At 47.8% G+C, this 12,469-nt stretch overlaps 1 protein-coding gene across 1 annotated transcript in view; it reads right to left on the bottom strand.

The window, feature by feature from the left end:
• CD5 (CD5 molecule) overlaps positions 1-11,527 on the bottom strand; it is a 36,966-nt gene extending 25,439 nt beyond the window's left edge. Inside the window, exon 1 of the mRNA XM_072638794.1 lies at positions 11,381-11,527. Within this exon, the coding sequence (XP_072494895.1) occupies positions 11,381-11,432 (52 nt within the window). The 5' untranslated portion in view covers positions 11,433-11,527. The remainder of the gene's footprint in view (positions 1-11,380) is intronic.
• Positions 11,528-12,469: the final 942 nt, after the last annotated feature.

Here is a 12,469-nt window from a genome sequence, read left to right as displayed (position 1 = left end):
AAGAGCTGAAGGATGAGCATCAAAGAGAAAGCCAGGCCCCCTCCCAAGTCATTAGATTTAAAATTAGAAGTAGGGATGTCCTGGTGCTCTTCAGAGCCGATCGTTAAATTTTCAGGATGAGTATTTACACCTCAAAAATCAGTAAGAGCTATAAATCAAGTCTTTATCTATTGTTTTATTGATTGTCTAGACTTAAGAAAGTGAGAAAATAATAATGCCAGTTAAACTTAAGAGGGTGTCATGGTTATATTTTGGGGGAGGGAGCCAGTTGTTAAATATTTCTTAACACACTCTTGGCTATGAAGGACTTGAGAAATCCTTATTTGTTAGATGGGGATTCTGAAACCCAAAGACGGGAAGGGCTAATTATGGGAGGTGAGATTCAAACCCAGGTCCTCTGAATGAACATCCAGTGCCCTATCAATACACCACCCCTGTCTCTCCAGCCTGCAGCCTGACCCACTCTGTACTACCGACCTGTCAGGGTCTTTGGCAGGGCCATTCTGGGCTTCATTTCTCTGGTGTTCAGAACCTGGCGCTCTGTGGTCAAGGGTGCAAGCGCACACAAGCCTGACAGGATCCTGGCTCCCTGGATGCTAGATGTGCGACCTTGGATAAATCACTGCCCCAGCGGAGCTCCAGTTCATCAGCAATAAAATAAGTGGGTTAGACCATTGTCACGTCTCTCCTGACATTCTAGGATCCCATGACCCCAGAAGAGCGTCCCACTCTTCATTCCCTCCCCTCTGGTCCCACGTTACTCCTCCATCGAATGTCCCAGCGTCCTGACGAGTATGACCCAGGGTCGTAGGATATAAGATCTAAAAGAGACCCCATGGTCTCTCCTTGTGCACGTGAGGACGCCAAAGCCTTAATGAGTCGTGGGGTAAAGGCACTCTAAAGGTTGGAAAGTGCTGCATATACAGGGTGTCCCAAGAGTCTTAATGTTGCTTTAAAATTGAACAAGACTTACAATCTCATTAAAGCACTTTACAACCAGTGGCACAGCACAGAGATCGCAGGGATAGGGAGTCTGGAAGACCTGAGCTCCAATCCAACCTCAGACACCTACTACCACTGTGATCCTGGGCAAGTCACTTGACCAGAGTTTGCCTTAGTTTTCTCATCTGTAAAATGGGCATATCAATAGCACCTCTCGGGGTAATTGTGAGGACCGAATGGGATAAGAATTGTATGGACCCTAGCACATAGTAGGTACTATTTTAGAAATATTAGCCATCACTCTTATTTTTATTAATCTCTCCAGTCTCATTATTCATGTTTTCCCTCATTTTACAATCTAAGTCAATCTGGTCTTCTTGCTGTTCCTCACAGGCAATAATCCATCTCTCTTTCCACAACACCCTCCATTCCCCACCTCTGGACCTTTGTCCATGCTGCCTGCCACGTCAGGAATGCGCTCCATCGTCACCTTTGCCGCTCAGAATCTCTATTTTCCTTTAAGACTCAGTTTGAGCGTCACGTCCTACAGGAAACCTTTTCTGATTCTCTTCACCTCCTACTCCAGCTGCCCACCCCCGAATTCTCTTGCATTTACTTCGAATCTAAGCTCCGTGAGGGCAGGCACCGTTTGTCATTTCTCCCTCGGCCGCCCCACTGGGGACTTCCCTGACTGACGTCTTCACCAAGCCCCTGTGCCCGCTCCCCTTTCTCCCACCTCCTCTGCAGCCTCCTTTTGGGGGCCATCTTTCCAATTAGATTTTAAACTCCTTGAGGACAGGGGCTGTCTTTATTTTTTCTTATTTGTAACCCCCACACTTAGCACAGTGCCTGGGGCTCTAAATAAACGTTTATTGACTATTTTTTTAAAACAATATTTGCCTCCCCCATGCTTAGCACGCTGCCTGGTAAAGTAGTAGGTACTTAAGAAAGACCTTCGCATGGATGGATCGATGGAAATTCTGTGAACTTAAGCGCTGCAGGTATCATTATCCTCATTTTATAGATGCGGAAACTGAGGCTCAGATGGGAAGCGATTTGCCCAATATCGCCAGCTGCGGATCCGTCCCACCATTTCACAATTTAACTCAGTCCAATAGTCATTCATTTAGAGATGATGGCATTGCTATGAGCTAAGGGAACCATCCTTGCCCGGGAGGAACTCCCCACGGTCCTAACGTGGCTGTTGCCCCCTCTTCTCTCCCCCCGCCATCCCGCTCCCTTCAAGATTCCTCTCCATCCCACCTTCTGCAGTACGTCTTCCCTCTGAGAGCCCTCTCTTTCCCCCATCTGCTCTGTCTCTGTCTGTGTCTATCTGTGTCTGTCTGTCTGTCTGTCTCTGTCTCTGTCTCTGAATCTCTCTCCCCTAGTGACTGGCACCTCCCTCCCTGGTACACACTGTCCAAGAGCTACTGGAGGACTCACTGCCTCTGTGGAAGAAGGCAAAGTCCGCAGGATCCTGGCGTCCAGTGCTTTTTCCATTCACTACTTGGTGGGAAGGTCGCTGACTACTGCTGGCCACCATTTCTAAAGAGCTTTAAAATCCACTGACCTCCTTACAAATGCTCCTTCCTTGAAACCTCCCCAACAACCGCAGACAACTGCAGAGAGAGTCAACTTGCCCCAGTGGATAGCCAGCCATCCCTCAAGCTTGGAAGACCTGGGTCAAGCCCTGATCTGTCATGTGCTGACCATGAGGCTCTGACCTACTCATTGACATCTCAGTGTCCCTGTCAGTGAAGACTGACAGACTTCAGAGAAAGTAGCAACCTGCATTAGAGGGGGGAGTTTCCTCATCTGGAAGTTCTCTATGCCCATGAACTCAGATTGATCCAGTTACTTTCCCTCAGCCCTATTAGGGAGGTACTATAGGCATTATCGTATGTATACATGTGTGTATATATAATATATGTGTGTATACATACATAAAACATAACATGCACATATAAACACACAATACAACTGTGTATATTTATATAGTGCATGCATGTTTAATATAGATATTTTATATAAATACACATAATGTTTCCATATAAATAATACATTTCAATATGTAAATAAATATGATTCTCTATATAAATACATACACATTTTGATATAAACACATACATGTTTGAATTCATAAATCCATATATGTGCATATATTTCTACATATAAATACACACATATGCTTCTATATAAAAATTCATATCTAAATGCATACATATTCCTATATATATAAATTCACACATTTCTGTATGTAAATTCACATGTGTTTCTCTATAAATACATAGCTTTCAGTGTATAAACACCCATATTTCTATACATAAATGCATATATACTTCTACATAAATGCATAGATGTTTCCATATATAAATTCACATATGTTTCTATAAAACATATAGATATGTTTTATAGAAACATACAGATAGGTTTCTAGATACAAATTCACACATATGTTCTAAATGGAACTCAGAGGGCTGATGCAGTTTGGCCATGATCTCACGGCTAGTAATTATGGGAGACCAGGACTTGCACCCAGATCTCATGCTGACCGCTGTCTCTGTTATCCCACGATTTCCCATGACACTGGGCGCACATTGAGAGCAGGGATTGCCTGTTCTTGGTTCCCCTAGCACAGCGCCTTGGCGCGTAGTAAGGAGGCCTTTAGTAAGTGTTTGTTGACGGACTGCCAGTTCTCATTGGAGAGCTAAGGGACTGCTCCTCCAAGGCTGAATTGGGCCTTTGGGAGGTGATCTCTCAGCTTCTCAAAGATCTTGTCTATAGAGTGCAAGAACCACTAAGTCCTCTCAAACTGGAGAGGCCTTGGTCAAGTCAACAAAACTTTATTAAGCTTTTACTGCATGCCAGGCAAAAAGGCAAAAGCATGCTTTCTGCCTCGTGGCAGTGTGTCCCAAGTCATTGGGTCCACCTAGTCAGTTGGGTTCTCTGCCTTCTCCACTTCTCATCAGTCAGTGAAAAAGCAATTAGTATGCACCTACTAGGCTGGTCTGATTCAAACCAACAAGCATTTATTAAGCACTTACTACCTACTGTGCCCTATGCTAAGCACTGGAGGGGGTGGGGAGGGGGAGAAGACACTGTCTCTGCCCTGAAGGATCTCAGGAGCATATGTGCTCATTGAATTATATACAGGGGTTCTCAACTCTTTCTGTGCCATGGACCACTTGGCTAGTCTGTTAAAGCCCATTGACCCTTTTTCAAAATAATATCTGTTGTCACTTTGTTCATAATAGAAGAAAATGCCAAATTTTATATAGAGGTAGGTGAAAATAAAATAAAGAAAAGAAGGGATGTCATTTTCTTCCCAAATGAATCCCCCCAAATCTATCCATGGGCCCCCTGGGAATCTGTGGGCTGAGATGAAGAAACCTGGCCCTGGCTCAAGGATCCCATGAGCTCCTTGAAAGCAGAATCCTGTCTGTAACCCCAGGGTCCGGCATGAAATTGGTGCTTACAAGCTAGGTGGCTCGAGGAGAGAGCACTGGGTCTGGAGTCAGGTACATCTGTGTTCAAATTCTACCTCAGACGTTTGCTCACTCTGACCCTCATCGCTTAACCTCTCTCAGGCTCAGTTTCGTCATCTATAAAATGAGGATAGTAATAGTTATCTGCTTTTCAGCGTTGCTGTGAGGACGAAATGAGAGAATATTTACAAAGTGCTTTGCAAACCTGGAAACACTACGTAAATGCTAGCTACGTGAACCGTATAAATGCTTGTTCAACTGGATTAGATCAGAAGAGTTAAGACGAGAGAGGCCTGTCACCGGAGGGATGCTCATGGGAGCTCACAAAGACTGTCTACAAAAACATCCTCTGATTTTCCTACAGCGTATGCCACTCCCCTGCTCAATAAGTGCAGTGGCTCCCTCAGACTCCTGGGATCACACACCAAGTCCTGCCTTTGGTATCTAAAGCCCTCCACTCTCTGACTCCATCCTCCACATCCAGCCTCCTTACATCTTACTTATGTCCAGCCAGACTGGCCTTCCTGCCCTTCTCATGCCAGTGTACCCTCTCTTGTCTGTCTTTGCGTGAGATGCAGAGTCACAGAAGGTGAGCCTTGTCGGTGTTCCAACCAGTCATTTAATCCATGCTTGGTGAGCTCTCCCTTCTCATCTCTACCTCTTAGACTCTTCTTCACAACTCAGTTCCCTGTCACATTCTACCTGAGGCCTTTAGTGATCCCACTCCTCATAAATTACCTCATATTTATTTCATCTACTTATATGTGTGGGCAGCAAGGTGGTGCAGTGCTAACTCTGCAATCAGGAGGACCTGAGTTCAAATTCGACCTCAGATATGTACTAGCTGTGTGACCCTGGGCAAGTCACTTCGCCCTGTCTCCCTCAATTTCTGTAAAATGAGCTGCGGAAGAAAATGACAAGCCACTCTAGCATCTTTGTCAAGAAAACCCCAAGTGGGGGTCACAAAGAATCAGACACAACTGATCACAAAACGACACCAAAACATTATATGTGTACATGCTGTTTGCCCCAGTGGAATATAAACTCCTCCAGGGCAGGGCCTGTTTCAATTTTGTTTGTTTTCCTTGCACTTAGCACAGACCAGACACATAGTTGGTAATTAACGCTTGTTAACTGATGATTGATGGAAAGGGTTGTGATCTGTACCAGTGAATGAACTCAGGCATCCTAAGAGATGGAATCCTACAGATACACACACATAAAAATTTTGTGTCAAATTACTTCCATTTATGTGACTTCCTCGAAACATACGTAACTTCCTCGAAACATCGACAGAGATGGGGACTGGGATGATTTTACTCATTTTAAAGCTTTGAAAATTGAGGCCCATTGAGGCTAAGTCAAGAATCCATAGCCATACTCTAGGTCAGCAGTAGACCCAAGGATGCTAAATTGAGTCTTCTGACCTCATCTCTAGGGCTCTCCTCTCTAGGCATGTTATTCCTGTAAGCTGGCCTTCAAGGGCAGATTCTCTGGGTGCACAAGTGAGCTAAGGCTGTGGTAACTTCCCATTAGTTCAATAGAGCCAATAGAGCATGCTCTGCAGCCCCTGACCTTCGAACTTCAGGCACACAAACCACCCTTTACCCATTGGCCAGAGCTGGTTCACTCTCCCTGGCATCACTGGGTTCAAATCCTGGCAGAAACATATTGCCAATAACACTTAAACATAAGAAATGAAACATAAGCTATCCCCAAGACCTGCTCACTCCCCTGTGCATCAGTTCATACAAGTCATCCTCAGACTTCTCTAACACTGTCCTTTTTATCATTTCTTATAACACAAGAGTATTTCATCCTGGTCCTGTGCCTCCATTTGTTTGGCCCTCTGCCTCGACTCTGCATATTTGCAACAAGGGTTATGTTTTCCTTTTTTTCTTTCTTATAGTCCAGAGGGGGGAAATAGGAGGAAGAAGAAATAGGATAGTTGAAAAAAGAATATTTAATTGAAAAATCATCAAGGCAACGTGATCAGAAAATGAATCGAATGCCGACCTAGACAAGTCATCCACCTCTAGGCCTCAGTTTCTTCATCTGCAAAATGAGGGGACTAGATGAGGTGACTTCTTCATCTTCTGGTCTAAATCTATGACCCCATGAACTGGACAGATGGACAGGGAGATGCCAGGGGAAAGTGAGGCAGAGCAAGACTGTTTTTACCGTATAAGATCTCTTATCAGATGAGAGAGGCAGGTCCACTAAGGTTTGATAACCCTAGGTTGGGGAGTTAGATTGGCACTCTCACCTCTGAGTCTCGGGCACCTCATCCATGCCACAGAAACTCGACACAATTCGTAACAATCTTCGAGACTGTCCGGGAAAAAAAGAGCCCTCAGGACTCAAGGGAATGCCATGCTCAAACCTGACTCCAAGGGGCAGATGAAGCAGACAGAGGTGGTGGACTGTGGGTGTTGAATGAGGCATGTGCCATCAGACACAGTCGATGGGATTTGTGTTTTGTCCTCTTTTTGTTACAAGAAAGGACTCTGTTGGATATGAACCATAGGTAAAGAGAGTGGGGCTTGGTGGGGTGAGGCAAGGGTAGAAGTCCATTCTACTCCCAAACTCCCACTCCATCTATCCCTGGGGTGAGGGTGGTTGGGTAGTTCAAACAGTTTTGGCACTTTCTAAGCAATTTAGAGTCTCAGTGGGCTGGGAGGGCTCTGGGAGAGGGTCAGTGACTTTCCGGGACACACAGCCAGTATGTGTGAGAGACAGGCCTTGAACTTCCTGATGCCCACTTAGCCTCTGTAACTCTCTAGCTGTATGACCTTGGAACGAGTCACAAACCATCGAGACTCTGAGACTTTTACTGAGTTACTGAGGGGGTGCCGATGTGCACCAGGAGGGAAAGCGTCCTTTCTGGGAGTTCTCTATGTCAGTGAAATCCTGGGTCTGGTGACCCCTTCCCCCAATACTCTGTTGTTTCTGGTTTGACTGGCCCCTTCGGATCTCAGGAGCCTGACTGATTCCCCCCTCCCATTCTAAGGGCACAGGGTACTGTCCCCTCTGGGCCTGCACATGGACATCCATAATATGGGGTTACCAAGCAGAGGCTGAGGGGCTCAGGCCACTGTTGATCCCCCTGGAAACTTCTCAGGTCACTGGATTATCCCCCTACCCCCAGGGCAGGAGAGCAACTCCCCAGGGATAGGAGAGGGCTTGGTGTCTCTTCACTAAGACCAAGGAAGTGACATGAACTAGTGACATCCGAGGGCCTCCCATTGTACTTTTTAGAGTCTCTTCATTTCCTCCCTGCCTTCTTTGTTTTAAACTTGGCAGATGGTACAAGGCTTCAGGCTATGATAGTGGTTAGATGGCTGAATTTAGAGTCAAAAAGACCAGGTTTCAAATCTCACCTTCAATGGGTACCAACTGTGCATCTATGGACAAACTTCTAACCTCCCCCAAGCCTCACTTTTCTCATCTGTTAAATAAGTATAAGGTCCAGGTAGGTCCTTACCTCATGAGGTAGCTGAGGCTCAAATGAGATAGATAAATACATGTCACCTATTAACTATAAAGGGTTATATCAGCATCAGTCTTTGAGATCCTGAGGTTGGAGGGAGACAATCTTACAGCATGTCCCATCAATCAATCTCCAGGATCTGGCGTTGCGTGAGTTTTGGAATGGTTTGGAAGAGCATGACGCCAACCATCCCTCTGTCCGATGCTCCCTCTCCAATGCCTCTGGGTGACTATCCAGTGGGCCTGGGCATGAACCAAGTTAGGTTGCCTGGAGGACCCAAGTGATCATTCCTATTTCTCTGGACTTGGCCTGGTCCGAGACATAGAATTTGAAGCTGGAAGAACCATGGAGATCTTGTTACCCAACCCCTTTGTTTGGCAGAGGTAGAGTAGCCAAGTGGAGAGAGTGCAGGACTTAGGAGCCAGCAGTTCTGGGTTGGACAAGACCTTACAAAGTATCTAGTTCAGTTCCCTCATTAGATTATCAGGGAAACAGGCAGTAAGCATCAAAACAAAAATTTGACCCCAGGTCCTATGACCCTAAATCTGACACTCCTTCCATTATATCAGACTACCTCTATAAATTGAGGAGGGGTGTGTGGCTCTTCTTGCTCAAAATTCTGCTTCTTGAACAAGCACAAGGTGAAAGAAATGGGAAGAGCCATAAATCCAGGTTCTCCCTCAGGTCTAACTACATCTCCCCCCATCTTCATCAGCCTTGCCCACCCTGAGGGCTGTGGGAGAGAGAATGCGGGTCAGAGGAATGGAGGAGATCACTCCAGTCTCCCAGAGGCCCAGCCAGCTGCTTCCATCATCCACCCTGACGGATCATCAGGGCCTGTTGCAGCATCTCTTCCATCCCCAGCAAGAGAGCACCTGGCACCATGTCCAGCTGACAGGAGAGTTAGAATAAAGGACAGTTGCCCCCCAGACAAATGACCTCGTGTGTATATTTCAGCATCTACAATTAGGAGAATATAAGCCCCTTGAGGGAAGGGATGGCTTTTTCATTTCTCTCTTTGTCACCCATGTGCCTTAGCCTCTGCCTTGCATATAGTAGCTGTTTAAGTCATTCTTATTGGGTGGAACAGAACGTCCATTCATTCACTCATTGCCCTGGACAGCATCTTTCCTTCTATGGCCTGCCTGTTGGCCAGACCTGAAACTATTAGACCTGTCAAGACTTAGAACTCTTCCCTCTCATCTTGAAGCCTTGGCAGAGCTGCCTCAGGCCCTGGAGCACCGTAACCTCTTCATGTCTCTCTTGCTTGGTTACTCCCTTCAAGACTTTCCTCAGCTGCTAGTGCTTTTTTTTCCATGACCTGGATTGAGATTTTCCTATGAACCTAATTAGCTTCCTGTCACTCCTACCTAGCCCAATTCTCTCTCTCTCTCTCTCTCTCTCTCTCTCTCTCTCTCTCTCTCTCTCTCTCTCTCTCTCTCTCTCTCTCTCTCTCACACACACACACACACACACACACAGACACACAGACACACACACACACCCCTCCACACCTTGGCTTTGTTTGGAGCTAGGGTTCATGATTTTAAGGGGTCCTGCCAATGATCTCCAAGCCAGGTTCTGTCCCCCACCCTCACCCCATTTTTCCATTTGCCAAAAGGACTCACATTAGGAAGGCCACATGGCAACCCACACAATGTTCTGTGGGTGATCATTCAAGGATCACCCTTACCCCTTTTTGAAGAGCTGGACTGGTTCTGGGGCAGGGCTGGGGGCTCTGGTTCACCCTAAGGGGTCCTGTCTGAATCAGAGCCTAGGAAAAAAGATGGCAGAGAGGACTGAGGTCCCAGGCTGTCGGCCCAGTTGTCAGCCTTTAGGACCAGGAAGAACATCTCTAGCTAGTGACCATCTAGTCTAATCTCTTTCCTTTACAAATTAGTTGTAGGGCCAGGACTAGAACCCAGCTCTCCTTTCTCCTGGTCCATGCTTTCTCCTTGGATTAAGTAGACCTCACTTCAGGGCCTGCAGGCACTTTGTTAGGGATGAGGAGGAGGGCTTTGTGGGGCGATGGGGGGTGTGTGACCAGAGAGAGAAGCCTGAATCCTCTGGATATCAGTCCAATCATCTTACACTTGGGGAGTGTGCGTGGCTTCTTGGCTAGGTACTATTTCGACCTTCCTCATATGAAGTCAGTTTCTGGAGGGTATTTGGGACCAGGTGTTCTGAGTTCTGCTCGACCCATCAGCCCTCTAGCTAACTCTCTGTAGACCACCCTGACCCAGCCTAGACCCTAGCCAACTCCTTCCCAGAGCCAGGTGTGCCCTCCCCTTTAGGGGTGATGGGGCATTTGCCAGGGGGTCTACAGGAATCCTAGGATCATGGCAGATTCTAGAGATGGAAGAGACCTTAGAAGTCCCTCCTTTTACAGAGGAGACATCTGCCCCAACTCATACAGGAGTAGAGCTGGGATTTGATCCCTGGATCCCCTGACTTCAATCTCAACACTGGTTCCATACTTTCCCTTCCTTCTGAGTACTGCCTCTCCTACTGCTGCTCTGCATTTTCCCAAGTCCTGGGAAACTCTACTTGGTGGCCTGGCTTTCAATTCCCATAAATGCCCCCAGGCTCAGCCCAAGCTGTAGAGCTGCCTACACCAAAAACGTCCTTTGCATCCTGAGCATCTATCATGTTCTAGCCAACCCCCCAGGCCTCCATCCATGTGCAAAGGAGTCAACCATCTCCAGAGCCATCCAGAAAAGGGGATGTAACTGAAATGAACTTCCTTCTCCTCATGAGGACAGACAGAAAGCAAATAGCTAAAAGGAATCATAGCAAGGAAGGCTCAGTGGGGCAGCTTTCAGGGATGGAACATTCTGATTTTAGGGTAGACACTGGGGTGGGGCTGAGGCAGGAAAGGAGACCAGGGAGCACATGGGGCTCTTATCCTCCCCATCTAAGCCAGATGATATAATCAGAGGTTTAGACTTAGAGGGACCCAGCGGGCCCAAGCCCCTCATTTTACAGATGGGGAGATCCAGGCCTCAAGAAGTGATGACCTACCCAAGTCATAGAAGTAGTAAGTGGCAGAGCTATGATCCAAACTGCCCTCTGACTCCATTTCCCTGCTCTTTGCTTCATCACTTTTCATAGGATTAAGAACTGTGATTGAATTTAAAGTATAGCCCCTTCATGTTACAGATGGGGAAACTGAGACTCCCTCAAAGGGGAAGTGGTGTGCCTTTGGTCACACAAATAAGATAGTAAGGAGCTCAGCTGTGATTTGCCGCCATTCATTGGAACACACCCCCTCCCAATCCCCACATTCACCAGCCCAAAGGATGTGAACTTTTCCAAGAGGGATGACCTACTAGGTTCCAGGCCAGTAGCCCAAAGCCCAGAACCCAGGGCCAAGCCACATCTAGTGGTATGCCTCTTTCTAGCCCTGCCATATCTCCCCAGGATATCCCATGAGCTCGGAAGCTCCCTCAAAGGAAAAACTCACCCAGGGTCCCTAGCAGGCATAGTAGAGTCGCTGGTGACCAACAAAGCCCCATGGGCAAGATGCTTCTCCCACCTGTGGGGACCTGGTGGGCAAGGTGTCTGGTCCTTGGTGGCTCTGTTCCCCAGGGGGAAGGAGGAGGATGGGAGGTGTGGTGACATGGGGCTCTGCGTCACTAGTATTTGAAGATTGAACTGCCAACTTCCTCCAAACTAAACCACCCTCCCCAGCCCTGAGAGATGGAGCAGATCAGCATGCTCTCTGCCGGCTTCCTTTCCTGGTAGCAGTTCCTGGGGGCTGCCTGCCTGCTCCCCTGCTCTTTGAGGTGGGGGCAGATGCCAACTTGGACCTTGCTCAGGCCCTGTCCTGGGATGGGAGCAGTGGGACAGAGGAGCTGGGGGACCCCTGGACCAGTCAGCTTGCCGAGCCTTGAGCCTGACTGAGGTCCCCTTTGGCCCCAGCCCCCAGAGGAGCAGTGGTTTGTGTGAGGGACCAAGGACTTGGCCTATTGTAGCCAAGGCCCTGTGGTCCCACCCAGGGCCTCTTTAGGGGCCCGTCCCCATGAGGCTGTCCTCATTTTCACTGTTCTGATTAGGTGGCTTCATCTGTATCCTCCCATCTCCACCTTCCCGGGGTGGGAGGGGGGGAGGGGGGGTCAGGCATTCGGCCTCCCTGCAAGTGGGTCACGCCAATCGCCAGAACACCTAGGACGGTTTGAGGGTCACCATGAGTACAAAGAGTGCATTGTTTCCATCAGCCTGGGTAATGTGGCATGAGGTGTTTGCTGCTGTGTGCCGGCTGCTTCGTTCACACATGCTTTTCTCTGTCTGTATTTACTTCCTATCTCCCCCGTGTGGCTGGTGCTTGAGGCTTTTTGCCCTTCAGGGGAAACAGGAAACAATCCCCTTGTTGTTGGTGCAGAAACGGCAGGGTCTCAGGCTTCAGCAGGGCTGGGGAGGGAGGAGTCCCACAAGGCGCCTGGGACAGGGGCTGGGGCCCCCAGCCTAGTAAAGGGAGGTACTGAGGGAAAGAGATCTCCATTTAGAATCAAAGGATCTGAGTTCAAATTCACACCTCTGACATTTGGGCCCT

This window comes from Notamacropus eugenii, chromosome 2 (assembly GCF_028372415.1).
Source record: "Notamacropus eugenii isolate mMacEug1 chromosome 2, mMacEug1.pri_v2, whole genome shotgun sequence".
NCBI lineage: Eukaryota > Metazoa > Chordata > Mammalia > Diprotodontia > Macropodidae > Notamacropus > Notamacropus eugenii.
The sequence above is the reverse complement of the archived record's forward strand: the minus strand, read 5'-3'. Positions and strand labels throughout refer to the sequence as shown.